This window comes from Ammodytes marinus (assembly GCF_949987685.1).
Source record: "Ammodytes marinus genome assembly, chromosome: 18".
NCBI classification, from domain to species: Eukaryota; Metazoa; Chordata; class Actinopteri; order Uranoscopiformes; family Ammodytidae; genus Ammodytes; species Ammodytes marinus.
Window position 1 is genome coordinate 19,314,810 of NC_137222.1, and position 27,126 is coordinate 19,341,935.

Sequence of the window (27,126 nt, forward strand, 5' to 3'; positions counted from 1 at the left end):
ATCAGGCATACAGTTCCATTTACTACCTGCCAAAACTCCCTCTGCTCCGCGAGACTGCTGCCAAATATGGAGAATGTTTTTTTACTTAATGTACCTTGGTAAAAAACCACAGGTGGAAATACATGAGAGCCAGTGCAGCGAGTCTTTCGCCCATAATAAAAAGGTTGCTGTGCCATTCAATGCATCAAATCCTAAAGCCGTCCTCATTTGAGATATTTATTGTAGGAGTGCAGGGAGGAGGTATTAAGAGTTTCGTCCAAATAACCTGGAAGGCTGTTCAAAGTCAAAGCAACCTTCTGTTTAGGCCTATTTTAAGAAAAGCAGGGAGCAAAGAATGACGAATACCGGTGGTGTGCCCATTTGCTCCATCTTAAACTAGTGAAAGTTATAAAGGAAAAAGAAATGCAATGAACATTCTGTGTTCCGTGTGAAAAATGATCCTCTTTTTCATAACTGTATGAATTCAGCTAAGTCTCACTCGACTTCACTCTATTGAAACAACAGTAAAAACAAACAATCAGAAGGATATATGGCAGGGGAGAAAAGTACGGTATAAAAAAAAACACACACAAAGTAATAATGCAGTCAAAAAGTGCTCAAATAAGGAGTGTTTTCATTTTTTTCATCGTAGGAGGCAGACATCTTTTTTTTGTTTTTGTTTTTTTTGTTCTTTTTGTTTGTTTTCTAACAGTGTCCTCTAGGATCAGGTTTGGGGGGAGGAGGAGGAGAGTGGGTTTTGCGTGAAAAGCAGCGAAGGAGGAGGTGTTGAAAGATGGAGGCTGACGGATGGCCCCGGTCAGGTGTTGTTTTGAAGGGGGGGTGTTTGGCTCCTTGGTGCTGCTTTGCCGTGACTTGTTGTGGTTTTTCGACCTCCATTAGCTCCCATTGGCCAGCCTCACTCACATCTTCAGTCCCTCCTCTGCTGCCTGCCTAAGGGGGGGGGGGGGGGGTGGAGCTCTAGCCCAGGCTGGTGATGTTGGCCCGGCCACCTGGGGGCGCCAAGGTGCGCTGGGTGTTCCGGCGAGGGATCATGTCATCCGCCTGAGCGCCTGTGAGAACGAATGGGACAGTTGGCGATTCAAGGTTGTGTTCATTAGGGTGTACCCTACCAAGAATTTACATGAGTCTGATTGGTCAAGTCTTGCCTAATAGTCGAGTGATTGTCGAATCATGTTTTTTTCCTGCACATTGATCCATATTCTCATTTGTGACTATCATGGTGATTTATTCATGCACACTGAAAGGAGATTGATTTAAAGTCTCATGAGTTCTGTTCAATTTTCTAATTAACAGTAGCTAATAATAAAAGGCTGATATGTACACAGCAATAGGCGATTTGTATCTTGATTTATTGAGAAGAACCAAGCAATTCCATGTGAAATCGTCCTAAAACTGCCGACTGGAACTTTACTGTCACTTATTACATTGTGTATGATACATTTTTAACCCATACATGTTCACTAATATCTTTCCTAGATCATTGAAAAGCATCTGTGTGTGTGTGTGTTTTCACAATGATCAATGTAAAGCCTGTGACCACAGAGGAAATGTAGCGTACATGTGCGGCGGGCTGTGAGTAGTCAACCATGTAAACTTTAGTATATTATGTTAGTATGCCACGAGATAATCTGTTTGTGGTGACTCTGACTCTGTGCACTCGTTAATGTTGCTGTGGCCACGCCCTTTGGAAAATGCAATGAATGCTGCTCATTATGGATCTGCATGCAATTTGAAGATAAAGTTATGCTGAATTATGACCTTAGCACACATTAGCTCAATGTGTGGATGATTATGCCATCAAGCAACAGGAACTGCTCAAGGGTAGAGGAATACACTCTCCTAAAAGGATGTCATGCTTTGTACTTGTAAGGCTAGTATTGACACATTTTCTAAAACTCTTTGGATGCAAATTCCAATAATAGCACTAATTCATTTTTGCTTGGAACTACTATTTAGTGGGCGTACAGTTTCAGCTTTACAAATACATGCATTGTGACCTGATATTTACGAGCCACATATCCATTACATGTCTAAAAGTGTTTTTTACTATTGTTCTGTAACTACTTGATTCAATAACTAATTAAATTAAACAACGATTATAAAAGCTCCCTGTACAGAAGAGGTTCACACTTCATGCAGAGACATTTATGGGCCTTTACTGTATCGTCAGAATCATATAACAGGAGTAGCAAAGAAACAACGACTATGGACTCGTGTGCACTGACCGGATAGGCTGAATCCAGACTGGTGCAGGTTGCGGACAGGCTGGCCCGGCTGGCAGGCCTTGGCAGGCGAGGTCTTGGCAGACGAGGCAGGGGTCATGGTTTTAGGGGTGACAGACACCTCACACACCGGACCGTCGTACAGTCCTCTGGGTACACCCCTCAGCTCCGCCAGCTGCAAATTAAGAAAGAAACATGTCATTATTAAAATGTGCCAGCCGTGTGGAGCAACCTTCATCCAACACAAATGACAAGCATGGCCCCGCTAGACAAGGTTTAAAAGAGCAGCCCTGTACCCTGCTGCGAGCCTTTATCCTCTTGTACACGTAGTCAGGGAAAGGTTTTCGGGCCACGAAGCGTCCCGAGCCCTCGGTGGCGTGGAGGTTCCCTTCCTCCAGGACGATCTTGCCCTGGCTGATCACCACCAGAGGCCCACCGCGCACCTCTGTGCCTTCAAAGATGTTGTACTCCACTGTCTGTAGAGGAGAGAGCAAGGGTGTAAGGAGTGAATGAAAAAGAAAGGTTAAAGGTGCACTATGTACACTTTGGGTGTGTCAGATAAGTGAACATTTTTTAAGGTGTATTCTCATAAACATAAGTTTTCCCCACAGGAAAATTGGATCCATGAAACACTGTTTGAAGGTAGTAAGAGACCTTAAAAGTTGTGTTTTTACAAGCACATTCTGGTCAAGTTTGCTTCCATGTACTTAAGATAGATTTCTTTTGATTCATGATGATGGAATTATTCAATACTAAGGTGCACATATTATCACATGATATGTGGAAAGCATCTTTGACTAAAAAGTATAATAACCCGTTTCTGTCTCCAGCTGTACGCTCACTCCTGTTAAGTGCCTTGTGAGAGAGCCTCTCATTGGCTGCACTCTGTGGCTTCAGTTTCACAGAAATGACTAACAATCCCCATCACCAGTGGGATCAATTATCTCAGTAAGTCATGGTTTGTGTTTGAACAAGGATCTCTCAGACAGAAAGAGTCTGTTCTATACAGTCACCATGGGTAGCAAGAGCACTGCTGGATGACAGAATTGAGATGGAAAAGGGAAAATGAGGACAACGAAGATTAGGAGTGTTCTCAATTCCCTCACACACTGCCTTAATTATGCATTTTTAACAAGCCAAAAATATTTTAATTCTACCTGATCAGTCCCAGTGGGGTGCACTGTTTAAGTGAGGCTTACTCATGAACTCATTGGCCAATCAGACGATGTATTAATAGCTCTGGTTCTTACAAGAAAAATTTGCGCGCACACACTGGTTATGTCCCATTCTGCTGTACCTAAACTTAACTTAACCCTATACAAAACTCCCTGTGTTACTTGGTTATGAAGCTTTTGTAGCTGCCAGTTCATCCAAAAAACTACTTTTTCTTTTTTCACCTATGAGTTGGATCAATGTTCTGTAATGAGCTGTCAAATCTGACACCTTCGCCATTTTAATAAAGGGCATATTATGACAGAAACATATCCACATTTGATGCTCATTACAGATCAGAGAAATGCAATCAGCACCAAAACACATTTTGTTGCCTGAAGTGTCTAGTTGACTCTGTTAATTATAAACGTATTTAGCAACCATGTCCATGACATGTTGGTAAAATCATCAAAGTGAAAATCAAAGTGATGTCTTTAAGGCATGTGGTCTGACAGTGAAGACATAACTTTGATGTTTTTAGATTCGAGGCATGCTGAAGCTCTTGTCCGACAGCTGTGCTGCTGGGATGTTTTATTACAGCTGCCTGTGTCTCTTTCAAAGTGAAGTCATTCACTGATGTTTCCCCCTATCATCATAAGTATGATGTAACCTCCCCGTGGCACATGCTCTACCTTCACAGATTAATGTAAATCTCACTCCGGCTTTAGCTGAAAAATTGCCAAAGTGACGTTGATGGGCTTCCAGTTCGTGTTCTACACAGGATGCCACCATGTCAAATTTGCCAAAATGTTTGTGGATTAACGTGCACTTGTGAAAGAAGCTTAACTGATTAAACATGCACAGAGTTTAAAGTGCTCCCCGTGGCTCCCAGTGCTATCAAAGACCTCAGGCCTCAGTTTCTTGGCCAAGGGAAGGAGAAGAAGCGGGGGTCGTCGTGTGTGTGTGTGTGTGTGTGTGTGTGTGTGTGTGTGTGTGTGTGTGTGTGTGTGTGTGTGTGTGTGTGTAGACAAGGAGGATGGGGAGGTTGTGGTGAATTTGGAAGCTGGATTGCACTTCTGTCCTAAAAGCTACTGGAGCTAAGGCTGAGGTCATGGCTATCTGGTGGACTCAAAGAGCCTGAAATGAGATGAGATCACCAGTAGGCAGGACTATCCTGTGACACACACACACACACACACACCCACGCACACACACACACACACACACACACTCCAAATGAGCAGTTTCTCCCATGAACATAAGTCCATAAATGTTCTGAGTAAGCGGAAAAAATGGAAACCAAAAAATGACAGACTTAAACAAACAGATTCCAAGAACATACACAGTAGTAGTCTATCTGTGTGTGTGTGTGTGTGTGTGTGTGTGTGTGTGTGTGTGTGTGTGTGTGTGTGTGTGTGTGTGTGTGTGTGTGTGTGTGTGTGTGTGTGTGTGTGTGTGTGTGTGTGTGTGTGTGTGTGTGTGTGTGTGTGTGTGTGTGTGTGTGTGTGTGTTTGCCTGCTACCAATCAGAAACATGCGTTCCAGTTCTCTTGCAGATTTTAAGGATGACATCACTCCCTTGACACAGTGTGAGGCCCACACCCTGTTCAACGGTCAGACAGCCATACAGCAAATGTGAACTAATAAAGCAGTTGCTCTGTCTGTCATCAACTACATGAATGGCAGTCTTTGTATTAATCATTATTACATTGTATAAGATGTTGTGGTTTTGTATGCATATAAGATGTGTTTCTGTCATGTTTAAGGAAGATAAAACCCTCCCTTATACAAAGGCCTACTTCACCGGTTGGAATATGAAGGTGTATTGAACTCGGAGATCCTATGAAGTATAAATGTGACATCGCAGAAAGAGAAATGTAGGGTTAGACAGTGAGACCATAAAACACTCTTTCTGCCTTTTCTCAGGCTAGGATGATCCGATTTCAATTTTCTTTGCACATTTATACTTCATAGGATCTCCGAGTTCAATACACCTTCATATTCCAACCGGTGAAGTAGGCCTTTAATGTGATACAAATGCAATAATAATTTTTGAAGGTTTCTTCTATTTCCTCATTTACATCATTGTGAAGCACTTTGAGCTGCATCTCTCCATGACGGTTGCTAAATAAACAAAGTTATCACTATTTAAGCTGTGCGCCCACTCTTAGAGGTATTTCTGTCAGCATTCACAACACTTGAAACCTGTGTAGCCTTTAACAAAATCCGAAAAAAACGCTATGTGTAGAATTTGATTGTGTCTGACTTTGGCGGCCCCCCACAGGTAATACCAGGAAGACATAGAAATCCCAGTAGCAGTAGCTTTAACATTTGTCTTCATGATGCCTCACTCCTATTGTGTGACGTTCGTACCGAGTTGTGGCTCTTGGCAGAGATGATCTTGGTGAGGTCTTGGTCCCACAGCACCAGGTCAGCATCTGAGCCCACGGCGATGCGACCCTTGCGGGGGTACAGGTTGAAGATCTTGGCTGCATTGGTGCTGGTCACTGCCACAAACTGGTTTTCGTCCATCTTGCCTGACACCTGAAACGAAAACAGAGTTGAGAGTTAGAACACTACGATGGTTGACGCCCTACTTTCATTTGGTCTACCTCGTCCTAATCTTCTCAGTCCCATTACTGTCCCTGTATTCATGGGAGTACCTGGTATTTGATTCACATGATATAGTTTATCCTTTTACAATGCCAACATCTTCTAATGAGCAGTAGCACTTAAAGGTCACATATTATGCTAAATGCACTTTTTAAATGTGTTCTAACATATCCATGGGTCCACGGTGTGCCTAGAGACTGCCAAAATATTAAAGAAAATAACAATCTCTCCTGTTCTCACTCTCCCCCTTTTTGAAACCCCCACCCCTCCCCCCCAATATACTCCAGTCAGAATTTTCCCCTTTTCTGACCTCACAAACTGGAAAGCCAGAAGCTTCCACTGTGCAGCCCACACCCCTATTTCTTATTGGTCCACGGCCCTGACAGACAGAGGGCGAGGTGTATCTGGCTTCGCTTACGGACAGGGGGCGGGAGCAGCTCAGAGATTGTATATTTACGAGGGGAGCTGCAGCTCTTTTTAAAAAATAGGCCATTGTGAGATTAGCTGAACATCAGCATAGTACAATAAATTATCTGAAAGTTTTTTTCAGCAAACAATTAAAGAAAAACGTATTAGGGACCACTAAGACCATATAATATGGTGTATAATAGTACCGAAAAGTGTATAATATGGGAGCTTTAACACAAGTACAGTTGAGGCAGATGAGATGTCGTTAGTTCTGCAGGTATTTGGCCATAAACCAAAGAACTGGACGGATTTCAGGTTTGACCTGATGAGGCAATTATTGAACAGTTAAGGAATGAAGTCATTAGGGTTTATCCTCTATGGACTTTGGATATTTGTAGGAAATAGTTGCCGAGATATGTCACGAAAAAACTAAAATCTTTTCCTAAAGGTGGCCCTAGTACAAAGTCAGTGAATCACTAATGTCAGGAAGATGTATCCTCTGGGCATCATGAATATCAATGCCAAATTTAAAAGGAAATATATCCAATAGTTGTTGAGATATTTCAGTCCGGACCAAAGTGAAGACCGACATTACCAGTCCTACAGTCACTATACGTCATGATAAAAATAGATGCTATGGTGCATTTACATATCGCTGAAGGGTCATGAGTCATGACGACAATTCGTCATCATTCAGTGACGTCAACAAAGCCTGTTTGGAGGTACGGCCGGTGCGCCATGGTAAATTGCCCACCCCTGGCTCACTTTGCACTTCCTTCAAAAAGGGAAAGAATGAATCTAGGCTACGTACCACACACTTGTCCCAGATGATAGACATCCTCTCCTCAGTGCCGTTGACGCCCTCTGGAATCAAGCTGAAGTCGTCTTTGCCCACAGCGCGCTGGGCAGTGTTGAAGGGACAGTGTGCACTTCCTGTCACCTGCAGGTCACCACTGCACACAAGGGACAATGTTGCTCCATGTGGATAAAAGTCCAATGCTTTCAATACTCTTCACTGAACATCCAGGTTGAATATGAGTTTGGATAGGCCTCTTACCAGGAGAGCAGGGAGTTGAGATAGTCCGGTGTGGTGGGGTCGGGGCTCAGTGGAGGGGACGTGACGAAGGCAGCTGCCTTGGCCCAGTTCTTGCTCCAGTAGTGAGAGCCGTCTGTTCCCAGGCTAGCAGTGATTGGCTCTCCATACACCACAGTGCCTGAGAGACAAATCAACTTTGTTTCAGTCATTTGGACTGTTTCAATACTGGACTGGAACAGTACATGCACAATGAAGCAAATCCTGTTTCTTATATGTGTCTGTGTCTGTTTTCTCGTATCTATGAATACACTTGATTGGAACTGAGCATTTAAATCCACTGAAAGTAGGTGATTTCTAGTCCAAAACCTAGATGTAATTGTAGAAATCCCCAAGTGAAGTCTTTATGGCAGAGTTAGTGGAGTTTGGAATTTTTTTTTTTTGAGTCTCACCCTTCTTCCTGGCCTGGGCGATGACATCAGCAGCACTCTTGCTCATCACCTTGGTGATGTAGAGGGGACAGTTGGTCTGGTTGGCCACAGTCACTGAGCGGTTTACAGCCTCTGCCTCCACCTGGAGAAGAGAGACATTTTTTTTAATATAAGCAACCAAGGTGGGCCAATTGAAAGCACAGGATTTGGCGATTGTTGGAACTTCTCCCAAACAAACTCAGAAGCCCATAATGCTTTTTCTCACAACAGACCGTTGTTTCCCCAATATTGTACAGTGACTTGAATAGGAATAGTCCCTGAGAAAACGAATACCACTTTCATCTGTACGGTAATTATAAAGCAATTGACTGAATAGATCTCTTCACTTGTGTGCTTCTTTTACACATTGTCTTCGTCTATATTGCATTGTTGAGAGGAGCCTGGGATTTTTAATGGAGAATTGTATTGACAATGACAGCTGCTGTAATTAGTGTGCATATGACAATAACCCTTGTGGATTCTTGGTTAGCTTAGCTTAGCCTGCCTTAGCATAAAGACTGGGCGACTGGGTGGGAGCAGTACAAGGAAGTGGCTGCTGGCATGTCATTTTCGGTTTTTGCACGGATTAAAAAAAACAAGCTATAGCGGGCCTAGTGAGCTTTACAAATGCTGTTAGAGGGATTTTGTTACTTTTGACAGAGCCAGGTAGCTTCATATTTACTGCGCAGACATGAGAGTGGTATCAATCATTTCATCAAACTCTCGCCAAAAAAGCTTGTTACTCAAGAAGTCAAACTTTTTCTTTGAAGACTGTGGACGCTTTATTTTTCATCCATAGCAACACAAATACGGCAAAACAGTTACGGGAACCTTGGCATGTTGTTTTGAAAAATGAGATGGATGATGAGAAGGACTGAGATCTTTCGTGGCAAACCCTAATAAAATGTTCTAGGAAGAGAGAACACTGTGGGCTCTTCATTCTGTCTATCATTTATTTTGGATCAGATTTCCTTTTTCCTGTTTTTTTGGGTATTTTTCGGTGTCCTTTAATAACAATTCTTCAAATCCCATAACATCAAGTTAGGATTCAAATTAGCATAATTGACGACAAGTGTTAATCTCTGTGGGTACAGGGTTCATCTCCCTCCAAATATATGAAAAATTGATATTGGCCACCAAATACAATAGATAGATAGATAGATAGATAGATAGATAGATAGATAGATAGATAGATAGATAGATAGATAGATAGATAGATAGATAGATAGATAGATAGATAGATAGATAGATAGATAGATAGATAGATAGATAGATAGATAGATAGATAGATAGATAGATAGATAGATAGATAGATAGATAGATAGATAGATAGATAGATAGATAGATAGATAGATAGATAGATAGATAGATAGATAGATAGATAGATAGATAGATAGATAGATAGATAGATAGATAGATAGATAGATAGATAGATAGATAGATAGATAGATAGATAGATAGATGTAAAGAGACAAACAGAAGTTTCAAACAATAGCACAGCTGCCACAAATCATTCTTCAAATGTCATTCCATACTTTGTTGCTATATCGGGATGTCCATGGTAACAATGATGTATGTGCAGGATGTGCTCTCATCTGTAATATTCACATTAGTCACATAAAAGTGTGTCTAAAGAGGATGTTGATGCCAAGACAGTGAGACCCCCATGGCTTTGATGCAAAACCTTCATACAATGCAACACTAACAGCTGTGAAGGTTGTAAAAGGTCATATCCTATTGCAGCGTGTACATGACTTATATGAAGTGGCTTCCCACTTCTCAAATGAAAACCAGTTTGTTCCCCCCCCCCCCGAAAATAGCTTGTCTTACCTCCTCAGGACGGCTCAACACGTGTCCCTCGGGCCCAGTTATCCCCTGGTCCAGGATCTTGCGCTGCTCCTATTCACTCACACACACACACACACACACACACACACACACACACACACACACACACACACACACACACACACACACACACACACACACACACACACACACACACACACACACACACACACACACACACACACACACACACACACACACACACACACACACACACACACACACACACACACACACACACACACACACACACACACACACACCACAGTGGAAATGTGAGATGCTGAGTCATGTGCAGGTGCACGCATGTTCCACATTGACCAGTCCTGGCGCTAAACGTGTTGGCGACGAGCAGCTCGTGGCTCTGTTACAAAATAAATTCATGTGAAAATCAGGCCAAAGCTTTAATGGAGTGAAATGTTGTACCTCAGCTACGATGTCTCCGTTCTCAGCGTGCACCTGGGCAATGGCTCCAAGGTCGCGGATCACACTGAACACCTCGTACACCTGCAACAAAGAAGAAAGATCATTGTAATCTTTTTAAATGAAAAAAGATACAGCACTAATTGTTTTATTGATTTCTGACAAATAAGGTATCGGTGGTGCATAAAAATGACTTTTTCCACATACATTTTTGCAGTGCTTTGACTCAGTTGGTGATCTGAATGAAAATGTGACTAGTTGACTAATACTTTGGTATTTTTACCCTTACTTTGTCTGAAGAAAGTAATACAGAACATATTACATAGGTTTGCCTTCAGTTCTAAAGCTGTCTTTGCTAATAAAAGAGAGAGGAAAAAAAGCTAAAAATAACACCCACACAAAAACCAAAACTGAAATATACTTGGTAAAAATACTCAGTTGGATGTCATATCCTGTCCCACATCTTGAAGAGATTCTGTTTTTCCCTTTTTATGGCCTCTCTGTCTGTCATACATAAATCCTCATTGTTATCTCCTGACTTTCCCTCTCCACTATGAGGTTGACATTTGTGGTTTTGAGTGAAAGAGTCTACACAACTATTGGATGGAATGCTATGCTATTGGTACTGCTTTAGTAGGCCTACAGAAATGAACATTCCCCTCATGATGAATTGTTCACACTTTGGCGATCATAGTGCCACCATCAGGTCAACTTTAAATTGCCCAACACCTTACTGTCTGACTAAATATAGCCTACATGCAACACTAATGCCAGTCATATGTAGTGCTTATTAGCTAATGTTAGCATAGTAACAGGCAAAACTATGATGGTGAACATTTCACTCGCTATCAGCATGTTAGCGTTGACATTTTGAGTATGTAAGCTTGCTGACAGAAGCATTTAGCACAAAAAAACAGTGTTCATTATGAATGTAGATTGCAGTCTTGTCATTATAGTACATTTTTTGCCATTACAATCTCTCCTGTAAGATATCATTTGTTGTGCATAACCACACTGACTAAAGGCATGTATTTGAAAGAGTTAAACAAACTCCTTTATTCCCTGCCTCTATCCCAGACATGACTGTTCTTTGACTCCAATACAAATGAGCTACTCTAAACAATGACATAACTTTGTCAGCTTGAAGACTTCCACTAACATTTTTGTTACATTTTTTTAAATCCTTTACATTATTGGATTTGTCTATGAACCATCTAGTCTGAAATGTCAAAAAATTGGCTATTGCTATTTCCTCAAGCCCAAGATGACTTCTATAAATTGCTTGTTTTGTACGACTAACAGTCCAGTTCAACTTACAGTGATATTTAGCTGGAGAAAGAACTCAGAACAAGAGATTGTTTGGCCTTTTGAAAAGTCAGACTCATAGTCATAGTAAATCAAATACTCTTATCACTTTACATGTAGGCTACTGTAGCAGACAGGATGTTGAGCCTCCTTAAAATAATGTCAAATCAACCGGAGAACAACCTCCGAATACTTTTACTGTGACATGAAACATGGATTCTAATTTTCTCACGGCGTATGAGTCTCCCATACTCCGACTGTTTATTAGACAGCGCGATAACTTCACAGGCCAAAGGAAAAAGAAAGCTAAGCTGACGTGTCGAAGGAGTCATCACCTCCGCCTGCCAAACATGCAACAACAAAGAGCCATCAGGGTTTGACACGGGAGATCAAATGAGCAACACTTTCTCACATTTCTCTCACACAGGTGCAAAGACCAGCTCAGATCTGTGTCATTGCAGCTTCCAAGCAGGACTCATTAATTCATTGTCACCATGAGTGAGGGATAGACTTTGGATGTAGACGTGTTTTTTTTTCATAATCCATTCCCCTCTCCAAATGAAAACTTTGATGTCAAAATGATGTCTGGCCAGGGCAAACAGACACTCACGCTGTATAACACTCACTGTGTGGGACTATGGCAAGAGCCCAATTCAAGGCATTGATATGACTTCTGTGAATTGATGTCAGGCTTATTGTAGTCTACCAACCTCCCCGCCTGTTATATAAGTTATCATTAACGCCAACGAAGAGTAGGCCACTTTGCCAGTATAAACAGATACAACACGTAATGTGGAGAGCATCTTGGCAGAAGAATATACAGTATAAACAACATTTTTCCTGTTTGACCACAGTTGCTAGTGTGGCTGAGCTCCCAGTCTGAGATGAAGGCAACAGTAAAGGAGTTATGATTTGACTTGTTATTTTGGCTAATCCAAGTGTTGCTCCCACAGTATGCTGGGAATTCATCTGTTCGTCCATCTGTTTCTCAGCTATTCGTGGCACGAAGGAGAAGAAGAAGAAGAAGAAGAAGAAGAAGAAGAAGAAGAAGAAGAAGAAGAAGAAGAAGAAGAAGAAGAAGAAGAAGAAGAAGAAGAAGAAGAAGAAGAAGAAGAAGAAGAAGAAGAAGAAGAAGAAGAAGAAGAAGAAGAAGAAGAAGAAGAAGAAGAAGAAGAAGAAGAAGAAGAAGAAGAAGAAGAAGAAGAAGAAGAAGAAGAAGAAGAAGAAGAAGAAGAAGAAGAAGAAGAAGAAGAAGAAGAAGAAGAAGAAGAAGAAGAAGAAGAAGAAGAAGAAGAAGAAGAAGAAGAAGAAGAAGAAGAAGAAGAAGAAGAAGAAGAAGAAGAAGAAGAAGAAGAAGAAGAAGAAGAAGAAGAAGAAGAAGAAGAAGAAGAAGAAGAAGAAGAAGAAGAAGAAGAAGAAGCCCTACCTGAGCGTCAGTTAGCTGGAAGACATCCTTATAGGCCAGATAGACCAGGAAGGAGTTGACACCTGAAAACACAAGATGTCAGGGTGAGAAAGCAGTGAGGAAAAGGACCAAAAAAGGAAGTCATTTTTGAAGGTGGAGTCAGCGATTCTGGAGCAACGCTTCTTGTCAAAATCACTTTGTCCCAGGTTGACTCCATATTTAAGCATATCTGGTTAATATATAGAATATATAAGAATGAGCAGAACAGACTGAAATACATGCACATTATTACAGGAAGTTGAGCAAAGTGAAGCTCAATGGTTTTTATTAGTAAAAGGTTTATGAAACTTCTCATAGACTAGATGCCCAAAAATAGAAGTGTTATATTTGATTAATTGGTATTATGTGGACTAGTGACCACACTGTATGAGCTTCTATGTTGCATTAGCCCAGCTCACAGTCTTGTTCTTCTCTAGACCTAATGGGATCCTTTCAAATAAACTATTGTGCAGTTTAGCGTCATCAGGTTACACAAGTGTGAATACATTTGTTTTCCAGTTTGCTGTCATTTTGAAAGCATTTAGCTACTATAGCTCATTCTAGCAGCTTGACATTATCATTTTCTGTGATAAAGCTCGGGTTGAGGATTTGGGGAGAAAATGGCAGTTGGGACAGAGATTTGAATTCAAATACCTCAACCGCTCCACTTGTTCTCTTTGGTCCCTCCCTGACACGCTCTACACCAACAAAGTCGTGCCAAAGTGAATGGACAGTCCCAACAGCCAATAAGAACAGAGAATCGGAGCCTCGGTCTGATTGGTCAAAGTGTACAGATCATGTTAACTTTGACCAATCAGAAATCATATACCCCAGCTTTAAATCCAAAATGGATGTGTATTTTTCATCGGGCGTGGTCTCACCGTGATCCTTGACCAGGGACTCCATCTCCTCCTGCATGCCCCGGTGCCACTCTGTGATGTCCACGTGCAGAGAGTAGTCACAGCAGGACTTACTGTCGGCCCATTCACGCCACTGCTCAAAGGCCGTGATCAGGCTCATGCCAGGCTCAGGGATCACATGGTCGACTGGACACACACACACACACACACACACACACACACACACACACACACACACACACACACACACACACACACACACACACACACACACACACACACACACACACACACACACACACACACACACACACACACACACACACACACACACACACACACACACACACACACACACACACACACACACACACACACACATTATATTATCTGTTATCCAGGTTGCTGATGATCTGTCTAGACCAAACTGAGACACATTGCGGTTCACACCTGGCAGCCGCATACAGTATTGATCTATGAGTGTTAGCAGATACAAGACTCCTTGTCTCTATAGAGGCCCATCATCCAATAATAGTTTCCACCACACGGACACAAACCTACAGTATGTGGACTCCAGATGTTATATGTCAGGACTGTCGGACAAGATAAAAGTCTGCAGTGATCTTTCAGCACAGTCAGGAGAGAACGTGCATTCACATTAGAATTGCAACATTTTCATTCAATTTATCCGTCGACAGTTCTATCAAACTAGTGATATATTATTTGGCCTGTATGACCTCATAGAATCTAATGAAATAGTCTAAAAATGACCGTCACAGTTTCTAGACTGGATCCATTTCATTAGGTCTGGACCGCATTGAGGTTGTAAACTTGACTTCTGCAAAGCCCATTCATCTGTGGTTTGGAACCCGGCTTCTCAAATCACTTTTTTTTTTCAAACGGTGTCCTTTTGTCACTTTTTATATTTGCTACAGATGAGCTGACATTCCAGTCACCGGTCTGCTACACATTACGGTGCAGTATTCCGGACCTGTCAGCACTCTGCAGCGGTCAGCGCTTTAGCCCCGAGGTGACAAACGACACCCAAGGTTTCCTGGGAGTGTTTGTTCTACTGTGAGGGAGAGGAGAGCGCAGTGCTGAGTCAGCAGAGTGAGAGAGAGAGAGGAGCTTAAATCACCTTGTTTATCTTTACAGCCTTGTTTCTCTTTTAATTAAAAAAGAATATATTATGTCATAAAAGTCGTACAGAGATAAAACTCAAGAATATGGCTCTTTAACCATCTTGGAACGCTTTGAATGCAAAGTGGATCTGACTATCAGAACCCACCCATGGAAAATAGCAAGACAAAGTAGTAGGACACAACACAAAATGACATAGAATCTACATTTAAAGCAGCAGAAGTGGGATATTACAATACAAACAGCACACACAGGTGTTTAATCGTGCAGTTACTTACTGATCATGGTGGTGCCTCCGGCCAGTGCAGCCTTGGTTCCCTGGTAGAAGTCATCTGCAGAGACCATGCCTCGATCGGGCATCTGGAAACGCGTGTGCACATCGATACCGCCGGGCATCAAAATGCGCCCGTGAGCGTCAATGGTTTTCACCCCGCCGGGCACAATGAGGTTCTCCCCAATTTGTCTGAGGGAAAGAAAAGAAAAGAAAAGAAAAGAAAAGAAAAGAAAAGAAAAGAAAAGAAAAGAAAAGAAAAGATGGTCAAAGAAGAAAAAATAAGAGACACGAAACAACAGCTAAACATGTTTGAATGTTTTGCAATATTTTATGAAATATTAGTATCCATTCGTACCAAAACCAAAGCAATGATAGAAATGTGTATTTTATATTTTATCTTTGATTTTAAAACAGTAGCTAGCTACACATCCTGTACAAAGTCAAAAGTATGTATCCAAAATATGTCATATCAGAATGGCATGTTGTCATTATTACAGCAGGGATACCGTCATTTTCTTGTCTGATCTTGCTTTTGATGCCAACTTATTCCATTGTGTCTTTTTTATGTGACTGACTGTTTGTATAATTACTTACAGACCTTTCATGTGTCTATTACAGGGCTGAATGGCAGCATATTGACACACTGACAGATTGTTTTGATTTAGCATGTATTTCAATATAGGCAATACATTATACTTTCACTACTCCCCATTTTTTATTGGTTTTGACAAATGGGTCAATCATTACTTTGTCAACACAATGAAAGCTCTGTCTCTATATAACAGTCAGTGGTGAACTCACTTGATAACTCCATCCTCCATGTAGATGTCAGCGCAGAAGGACTGGTCATCATTCACGATTTTCCCTCCTTTGATCAGGAGACGATCACTCTGTTAAAAAAACAATAAAAGTAGATCAGTCGCTGCAGTTTCAACTTCATTTAAAACACATGCACATACTGTACTTCATCCGGACAAAAAGACAGATTTCTAACCATGAGAACCAGACACCGCAGACCTGCACGCATTGGGACCGTGCTGGAGTTTTATAGACGCCTATTAAAATACGCTTACGTGAAGGCCAGCATCCGATTTGGCTCGAGCGAATGCAGTATTAAGTGAGTATGATGAAGGACATTTTGGGAAATGTCACATAAAAGGAATGGATTGGCACTCCCCAACCTGCCCCGGTTTACACTGCAGCCTTTTGCTTTGGCCTTTTTAGGATGCGTTCTGATAAGGAATATGTGTCTGTGTAATGTCCTTCAACTTATACTGGCTTTCTTCATCATGACGATGTACACATACACACACAGAAACACACACATACACACACACATACACAAACACAGACACACACACACACACACACACACACACACACACACACACACGTCACAGACACATAGAGAAATCCATAAACGCAGTGTACACAGTCCTAAAACACTCTAAACATTACATGGATATATGGATTCAGGGGCAAACGGAAAATAGAGAGCTGTGATGTTTGGATCTGCACCAGGTTTGTGTGTGTGGATGTTTTAGCAATGACACTGTTTCTAATGTGTGTGTGGAAGAGAGTGAGATAGAGATAGAGATAGAGAGAGAGAGAGAGAGAGAGAGAGAGAGAGAGAGAGAGAGAGAGAGAGAGAACCACCTCTCCATCATGTTAGGCTGTGTGTTCACACCCTGGTGCCCTGTCAAAGTGTCTGTGATGAACACTGTGTTACATGAGTATCATGGTAAATGGAGATACAGATGTAAGAGACGTTAACTTCTCAACTCAATTGGAAGTTTTTTTCTTTCCACTCTATTATAATTCTATTTTACAAACTAATAGTGTCACTTATTGTTACATTTATCGATTCATATGTCAACGTTAATGCTCTGGTGCGATACTTGGATACATTTTTTGTGTGTGACTTGTTACATTGTACTGCAAACGTTTCATATTTTATGACAGATATTGTGGGTCTTTAGAAAGCAGTTTGGGAGCAGCTGCATCTGTTGAGGGATTTGTCAATGTGTGTGTGACGAATGACCATGTCCTCATGTGACCATGGGAGCCTGTAAAGAAACCTTTGGTTTAACAAACATTTCAATAAAAAGTATTTATTGGTTATTAACTGCAGCCCTTTAGTAGAGCCATTATACAGTGCATTCAGAACTGTCAATAAGCCTAATTGCTTGGAAAATATGGAACTAATTAACTGATGGATGGAAAATATTATAGGAAATTGCCTTCTATCTTATTTTGGTCCAAGTTAATCTGACATATCTCTTGTTCAAAGAGGTGGGAGGCAGCAATAGAAACAGTACATGTCCACTGCTCCTCATTCTGGTGCTAATTCCAGTATTCACTAATGACAATGAAGACAGTTAGCCCGCCTCCAGACACACCCCTCTGTCCTCTCCATGTCATGGGAGAGAGAGGAGGAGGACCAGTCAGACTGTGTAATCCATCATCCATGCCTGTTACTGTGCCACTTGTCTCTATGCGGGAGATAGAGATGGTCTGTGTTTGTGTGTATGTGTATGTGTATGTGTACGTGTATGTGTGTGTGTGTGTGTGTGTGTGTGTGTGTGTGTGTGTGTGTGTGTGTGTGTGTGTGTGTGTGTGTGTGTGTGTGTGTGTGTGTGTGTGTGTGTGTGTGTCACCTCCACATCCCTCCCAGCATGAGCCCCTCACCCCCCCTGTCTCTCCCGCCAGTCTCCCCAGGGTTCTCTCTGTCCCAAAGGGGGAGTGGTGGGGCAGCTCCTCCCGGGTCACAAGGACTCCAGCATCCCCCGGGCTAACAAAGGCTGCTCTGTTCAAGCCGCCGCTAGCTGCTAGCTGCTGCTGCTGCTTTATGGCAAGCAGCTCTCTGCCCACTACGCAAAAGGCTCCCAGTCAAGAGCCGCGCCCTGCATCTATACAGCACTGAGCACTGCAAGACCCAGCTTTTTAAAACTATGACCTAATGTTTTATTTTAAATTGTTCTGTAACTTTCAGGATCGCTTCTAATCATAGAGCCCACAGGCAAATTTGTACAGCTAATTATGCATGCACAGTCAGAAGCAGGTGAAAATTTCTGACATTTCTGGAATTTTTTGGACATAACAATTAGTTGAAAAATAGATTATAATAACAATCACTTTCAATAGTTAAGTGTACTTTGCACATCCTTTAACAGTGTCAGGTTATTGGTGGCTGCAGCAGATCCAGACATATTGGCCTTTTTAATCTGGGACATTTTTCTTCCCTGGTGCCTAATAGTACCCACAATGCAAGTCAACCACCAACAGTTCATTTGGAGTTTGGAGTGAGTAATGCTAGTAGAATTGAATGTAGCCTTGAGGTATTAGCCTCAAGCAGAGATGAGGTGCGGGCTGCAGATGTCTGGTGAGCTCACTTCTTTCTAACTCCACACCATCATTTTCTAACTTGTATCAGAATGTGTGCAGCTTTTCAAAAAGTATTCCATCCTGTTGTACCAGTCATTGATGTATCGTTAATCTAATATACTGTAGTTCCATGTGTAGTCAAGTGTGTCTTATCTAATCTTTTTTTGTTTGTACTGCAGCTGTACAGTAACCAAACAAACATGCATTTGTCATAATTTCCCACCCTCTTTGGTTTGGAGAGAAAGTGCTCCATAATCACAAACGCATGGCTTTTCAATGAAGGGAGGAAGACACACACACACACACACACACACACACACACACACACACACACACACACACACACACACACACACACACACACACACACACACACACACACACACACACACACACACACACACACACACACACACACACACACACACACACACACACACACACACACACACACACACACACACACACACACACACACACACACACACACACACACACACACACACACACACACACACACACACACACACACACACACACACACACACAGGACGTTCAGCTGACTGGAAAAGGCTTTGCAGTCTTGTCATCTGAAAGGTGTGGCGACGCTCTGACAGCTCTGATGGATCCTAATGTAAATAGATGATGTGGTAATCTTTGGACCTTTGCACAGAGCAGAGAGCTCTGATGGAGGGACTGGCCTCACTCCAGTCCAACGCTGGCCTGGCCCACTTTCCTCCTAAAAACTGCTTCCAAATATGCCGTTACATCATGTGCCTCATCATGACTGTCATTATCACATTACCGACGGAGTGGAGCTCGCCAAGAGTCTTGGGTTCTCAAGCTTGACGCTCATACACAGACCCGAAACTGTGCTAGCCAAGCCCAAGAGGCAAAATGATAATAATACTAATTTTTCATCTACAAAGATGGCCTAGTTTTTGATTACTTGGCAAGGGAGAGGCTGGCGATTCATAAAATGTCCCACTGAAAGAGGTGTGTGTGTGTGTGTGTGTGTGTGTGTGTGTGTGTGTGTGTGTGTGTGTGTGTGTGTGTGTGTGTGTGTGTGTGTGTGTGTGTGTGTGTGTGTGTGTGTGTGTGTGTGTGTGTGTGTGTGTGTGTGTGTGTGTGTGTGTGTGTGTTGAATAGTTCCGTTTTTTAAGCTCCAGCAGAACACAGCCTTGCATCCACTTGTAGTGCATAATAATCTAATTGTTTTGGAGCTCACGGGGGGGTTAGTGAGAGTGTCTGGTTGTACTGGACCAGAGCCAAACATGACAGTGACCTATCTATCATGGGAACACTGGCTCGTACAGACTCTCAAACAGGATGTGGACAAAGCTCAATGGGTTCACTGTTGCTAAACGGCTGTGTTTTCATTCCACACTGCATTACACAATCCCTGCTAATGTACATGTCATACGTAAGTGAATATTAAAGTATAATCAATTAAGATGTTTGTGAGGTATTTGTACTTTGTTGATGGCAATAACTCTGCCTAGCATTCCTTCTGCTTCCCCTTCCTCCAGGAAAACATCTTCATTCTTCTAAATGTGGGGGGGTCAGGCCTTACATGGAGACACAGGAAGCATGGCAACGGGCTGGCCTGCAGGACCACGAGGGGAAATGTGCAGTGAAAATAAATAAAGCTGAATGAATCTGGCTGATAAGTGAGCAATAAAAAAAAACAGTGTGCTTCAATGTTAACAAGGCTATAAGATTTTGGTTAGCATGACGTATTGGGATGTTAGGTATGAAGGTAGATGGATCAATGACAGGTAAACTAAAAAGGTCAACACCGCAGGATAGCCTTGTGTCTACAAACTATTGCTGCTTAACTGGCTTAGTATAACGAAATAACATTCAATGTAGCATCATTTGCAGCTAATTTGGTGGTTTGTTAGAAAAATTGCTGGTTTAAAAGGAGGTTAGGGTCAAAAGTTAAAGCACCACAGCTGTTTTTCCTTAAAACTGCCCTAACTGTGTTTCATGGCCACGACATCGCCTTATAAAGTTTAAACGGGAAACGCTTTTGCACATCGAGCAGACACGGAGCGTGATTGAGGCAATTACCAGGCCAATATTCGCTCTCCACCAACTCCTGAACAAATTAGGCTATATCTGGCTCCTTAGCTCGTAAATGTTCGACTGTCTTAACTGACAAGTAACTTATTTTGTTGGTCTTCTGTATGGCGCTGGGTTGGTCACCTATAACGGGTTAATCAGAGCTTTTTTTTCATTCAAAACAGGTGCCAACCGCATCTGAAAACAACACTAATGAGAGCCGTGGGACTCAAAAACAGGAGTGGTCTTTAAAATGCTAAAACACTCCAAAGAAACTGAGGAGAACTGAAGAGTCAGGTGCTTATTCTTTGTGCGTTCATCGTTACGACTGAACCCTATCACATAACACATAGTCATATGTATATTTCATAGCAGCTTTAAACATATCTCTACAGGTACTTCTAATGCTAAAGGCTGCTGAGTATGAAAGAAATAGATGATAACTGATGAAGGACTCTGGAAATATTGATTATTTCTCTATTACAGGCAGTTAGATCAATCTGCTGTATCATATGAATAATGCAATTCAATATACAGTATTAAAGAAACATGTGTATAAACAAAGCCAAAGCACCACCCAGGTGGAAAATGACATTCATAGGAGGAAAGCAGACACTAGGCAGAGGCTGAGAAAGACAGAGTTCCATGAAATCGGGACAAAAACCATGCTGCCGTTATGAGAACTGTCTGCCAGTGTTGAACGTAACCCGGCAACGTCACGTGTTGTTGTCCAAATGGAAAATATCCTCGGAGCATATTGTGAAGTCAGGTGGAGAACGCTGCCAGGTCAGACATCCAGCACCATGATTTGTGTGTTCTGGGCTCGTTGAGAGAGACGCCCACTATACCAAAATCATCTCCACATGTGTTCAGGCAACTGTTGTGAAAACACAAAAACACATGTGCACTGTTTATATTTTTATATTTAAACCAAAACACTTGCTGACTGACAGGCAACACTGCACACAAACTAATTTAGATGATAAAGAGGTATAACTTTTCAAACTGGACTCTTTTTTATGTGATGTTCCTACTTATGATTTCTCCCTTATATCAACTTTACTTAATAGACATAAACTATCTTTGACTGGGAAATGTTTTTTCGTTAAAACCACCTGGAAAGGAAACCTAGTCTTAAATAGTAAAATCAATACATGATATCAAGGTTTGGTGTTGAGACAGACAGTTTGACAGGGCTGTGTGGGCGTGGCCGTATCAAACAGTCTCTGTGGCAACAGTCACTGTTTTTATAAAACATTCGGGCAGAGAACTGTTGTGATTGGTTCAAAATACTTCTGGTGTAGTAAAAACCAGAGCATAGCCTGCCTCATCTTAACCAAATTTCTGTAGTTTATCAAACTTAAATGACAATATCTTTCATTTGGATTGATAAATATGGCTTATTCTTTTCAGATATCAATCTTGCAACTAACTCCCCAAATTACATATTTAAATAGATTTTGTGGCTTTAAGTTCCCTATAGAATTGAACCTAAATTGTGTTTTTATTTGGCCTTAATCTCTAAGGCTGAACAGTTTACTGATATTAACTTTTTGACTATAAAAAAAAAAATCACAAAAAAGCTCTCTTCAGCTTAAAAATCACTCTTACCCACTATGAAATGTGTCCCCTCCCCTGATGCTCTTACAGATTCTATTGGACAGTATTCTCCATTGTTCAGGTGCTGATAGGCGAAAAAGACTTTCTGTACACAAGGGGACAAACACACACACACACACACACACACACACACACACACACACTATGGTTGGCTATGACTTCTGGCTCTGTGAATGGAATTTGGGACGATATCGAGCGTAAAAAAAGGATTGGGGTGGGTGGGTGATTTGCAGAGCAGTGCGCTGTGTGTGTTGTGTGAACAGTCAGTGCCAGGACTGCTGTGCACCGTGAGACCACGGCATGAGACTGAGGCCTCCACCTTCACTACTACATACTGACTGACTACACACACACACACACACACACACACACACACACACACACACACACACACACACACACACACACACACACACACACACACACACACACACACACACACACACACACACACACACACACACACACACACACACACACACACACACACACACACACACACACACACACACACACACACACACACACACACACACACACACACACACACACACACACACACACACACACACACACGTTAGCAGGGACGGCTACTGTACTACATGCATACTAGCAGACTGCCTAATGATCGCTCATCTGCTAAGGATTGTAGTCACAGAGTCTATAATCCAGGACAGCCTTATTATAGCCTCAGTCTATTTTTACCTTACCTTAACATGGTCATTAGAGCAGCAATTACTTTGTTCTTGGTTTGTTTTTTCTACTTTTCTTTCATACATATTTCCATCTGTGTACTGTGCAGATACACTCCTCTTCCTGGCCAAAAATAACTTTGGCTTGACTCCATCACTGGATTAGGTTTGGGAAGGAATATTAGTGGGACGACAATTTTGATAATCTGTCAACCGCTTACTGTAGGCTCTTTATCCAGAAAATATGGCCAAAACAATCTCTGGTGCCAGCTTCACAAATGTGAGGATTTGGCTGGTTTTGCTCAGTTTAAGATCATTAAGAGCTTTTTTAATTTTTTGATAAACCGATTAGCTGTTAAGTCTCATAAATGTCAAGAAAAGTCTGATGTGACATCTTCGAAAACGGTTCAGAACCCAAATGGGGATTTTTCGCTTTGTGTGACAAAAATACCTGACTGGATGTCCACCACTATCGCACACCTTTTAACTCAGGTCGCGTTTGGAGATGTATCAAATATGGAGTACAGTAGATGGAATAGGCAAGACTCGTGGAAAGCTTCATTCATATTTGATGAGAGAGAGAGAGAGAGAGAGAGAGAGAGAGAGAGAGAGAGAGAGTCGCCTTAAGTACATCCCTGTCTGTGCAGCTGACAATGCTCCATCTGCCCCAGACAAACACACCGGCTCCACCCCATAATGGATGGATCAAACACTCACAATCAGCATTGTGTATGATCTCAAATCATAATCTAATTGGCTCAGGCACAAAGAGGCATGAGACACACACATAGTTCCTTAATTTGTCATTCTGCATTCTTCCTTTCTGTAGCCTTTCCATTTTTCCTTTATTGAATGTAACCTCATTTCCCCCTGCAGCCTCTGTTTGGCTCAATTAGCTCGTCTGCATAGTCGCGCATTTTTAACATTTCTCAATTTAGTCAGTGACCCCCTTTTTCTTCTCATTAGGCAGCCTATGTGTTTAGGCTGTGATTTAATCAGTGTTGGGAGTACAAGCCCTCCTAATCCTCTGATCTCTCCACCAATCGGCTGCTGCTCATCAAACATTCTCCAGAGAATTAGGATGAATGACTGTTATCACCACGGAGACCACCATATCAACAGTACAAAATATGTTTCCAATTATTGCCTTAAATGACTGATTGTAACAACAAACAACCCAAATGTGATGTGATATGGTTTCAGAGTGGATTTGAATGAAAGCAGCCAGTGGAGCAGCAGTACGCATAGTGACAATTTTGATTGATATTTCAAGTGATTATTTTTCCAAAAAAAGAGTGTATAAATTGTCAGATAATAGAGGGTAAAATGATCATCACAAGTTCCCAGAGACGATTCCTACGAACTGCTTGATTCGTCCCACAAAGAGTCCTGGAAATGTATTCAGTTTACACTGATATAACATTGAGAAAAAGTAGAAAAACCTCACATTCGAAGAACAGAAAGCAGAATGTTTGGATTATTTGCTTAGCCAAACAATCTACCAGTTATCAAACTGTTGTCTATTAATTATTCAATCAATGGACTCATCGTGGGCTGGAAAGTGTATCCCCTGTATCCACCATATAAAAGCTAAAGTGCCTGAGTGAGTGTTGCTGTTCCCAGGGCTTTGGATCTATATTTCACCTCCTGACAGAGAAGTGGATCGACCAACCAGCCTGTTCCGTTGTGCAACAAGCCTGTGGGACACAGTGTTCAATTTTGGGAGCTGTGCACATCAGCTCTTTAAATCTAGGACGACTGCATGATGGTGAGCGCTCTGGTGCCAAAATGTGTCCTGCTTGATCAGATATGAGTGTCTGTTCACCTCAGGTACGGTTTGATATGATCTACACTGTCTCATTATAGGTGCAGGATTGGTTTAGACCTTTGTTGAGATTTAGGCATCTTCTAAAAAGAAGATCAATTCAAATAGATGGATTTTTGAGAAGACAGACCTTAGGCACAAATATTTAAAACAACTGCCACCCCACCCAAACCATGTCAATGTCCTGATTAGAGTGTTTGTATTTGGTATGTTACATTTTAAAATGATTTGCAATACAACTTAAGTAGGAGCACTGATCCTGCATGGTGCAGACAATAAATACATAATACAAAAGCATTCAAGTGTTGACTATTGCTTATAGGGGCTACCTGAACACTCTGGCATCTAAAGTAATGAGCACATAGGTCATCTGATTTAGTAACGCATCATTCAATCTGCACAGTGCACTCACTCATATTTCTATTATATGCCCCAAAGAAAGGCACACAGCTCCATCCGATCCGTCTGCCCTTTTCTTCTGAACTACTCAGACATTTTTATACTTATTTTCTCTCATTTTAACCTAATTATTTCCGTCTGCAAGACAGTGGCCTAGCTCCTTCCTGGTCAGCTCCTGCCCATAGCCATGCCTCTCCTTCCCTTCACTACACAGCTGAGAGAGAGAGAGAGAGAGAGAGAGAGAGAGAGAGAGAGAGAGAGAGAGAGAGAGAGAGAGAGAGAGAGAGAGAGAGCAGGAAATAGGAGCCACTGTCCCCTCCCTTCCCCACAGCTCCCCTCCCTTCTTCCCCTCCCTATTCTCTACTTTCCATTCAACCACCAACACCACATTGCCACCACCACTATCCCTGCAGCTCCGTTATGATTCCAGGGTAATAATCTGTCCCACAGTGACACCAGCTAATGTGCTGGTGGTGCGCCTTTTTAAAAAATACAATTAAAAAATCGAAGCCGGTTTTTCCCATGTGAAAGGAGCGCTTGCTTGCTTGGTGATAATAGAAAGAACATAGACATAGGTAGCCTAACAATCCAGCCGGGTTTGAGAGCGTTAAAAGCGGATTCAGGGGGACGCATTTGCTCCACCAGCTGGTAGGCTATGCAATGATACCCGGCGGGCCGGGCCACCAGACACACACACAAACACACACACACACACACACCGCCTTAACAAAGAGCACCGGCGTGAAATCTCGGCTGTCACGCATAAAGGCATTCCAGGGACAAAGAGTGGCAGGCTTAGTGAGAATCTACAGAACAAAACGAAAGGTCTGCGGTTGAGTAAGAGCTCGCTTTGTGTACCCTGAGGCGAGCACTTGTCTTGTCGCAAAGATGCTGCTGCAAAAAAAACACACACACAGACACACACACACACACACACACACACACACACACACACACACACACACACACACACACACACAATTTGTCCATGCAGCCTCACCACCACCACACCATCGGTGCCCTTTGCGATGTATCGATCCCGTTCAGCAGAGCGCTTTGCTCTCCGTGGAGTGGGATTTCACAAACAAACCGTTAATGCATCTAAGAAATGCATTTAGTATAAAGAAGCAAGCGAGCTCAGATTTGTATGGGAACGCAGGGAGCATGCCGCCCCGGTGACATCCTGCACACACACACCCTGCCAGAGGCCCACACACACTAGCCTACCAGCAACAACCGGACTACCGATCGGCGGACTATATTCTCAAACTCTTTGCCCATTGACACTCACTGTGATCCGGGGAATGTTCTTCTTGCCCTGGTAGCCAGACATGTTCGCCGGTGGTTGTGTGTCTCGCGCTGCGCCGTACGTGGACCGCAATCAATGCGACGTGGTTGTAGTGTGCGGATTAGGGCTTGAAAGGAGGATGATAGTGATGAAGGTTATGGTCACTCTTGGTCCTCAGGAGGCCTCAAAACGTAAAGGATCACTCGAAACTCTCTCACACAACTCCCGATCGCGTCCTGGGCAGCCTCCCGGTCTCCGCCGATGCACCAAACCCCGTTCCTTCACTTCCCAGACGGATTCAGTCAGACAAGAAGAGAGGGGTGAGAGAGAGAGAGGGAGGGACCACTAGCGAGCACTCGGCGTCTTCCCCATAAAAAAAGAACCGCACGGAGCATGCGCAGGAGCCTCGCCCTGCTGCTCCATTGACAGGGAGAGATCGAGCCGCTAATCTAATCTCTATGCCATCAATTGTGCGCTCCTTCTTGGATTAGTAGAAGGCAGGAGAGTGAGTGAGCCAACTGAACGCACGCAGAGAGAAACACCCAGCAGCCATCTTAACTCGAGTCTCTTCTGTCTTTTGTTGTGTCTCAAAAAGCTGGATTTGATCAGAACCAGAGTCAAACAGTACAGCGCACAGGGTGAGGCATTTCCCAGCCCAATTTG

General features: G+C 42.5%; 1 protein-coding gene across 1 annotated transcript; it reads right to left on the reverse strand.

The window, feature by feature from the left end:
• Positions 1–421: 421 nt before the first annotated feature.
• Positions 422–26,776, reverse strand: dpysl2b (dihydropyrimidinase like 2b). Its single transcript, XM_080047314.1, has 14 exons — positions 26,467–26,776; positions 15,993–16,081; positions 15,196–15,380; positions 13,799–13,963; positions 12,900–12,961; positions 10,172–10,252; positions 9,728–9,796; positions 7,880–8,000; positions 7,452–7,608; positions 7,206–7,347; positions 5,747–5,917; positions 2,519–2,698; positions 2,226–2,397; positions 422–1,049 (listed from the first exon to the last, which is right to left on the reverse strand). The coding sequence occupies exons 1-14, from the start codon at positions 26,506–26,508 to the stop codon at positions 958–960; spliced, it is 1,728 nt and encodes a 575-aa protein (XP_079903440.1). The 5' UTR covers positions 26,509–26,776; the 3' UTR covers positions 422–957.
• Positions 26,777–27,126: the final 350 nt, after the last annotated feature.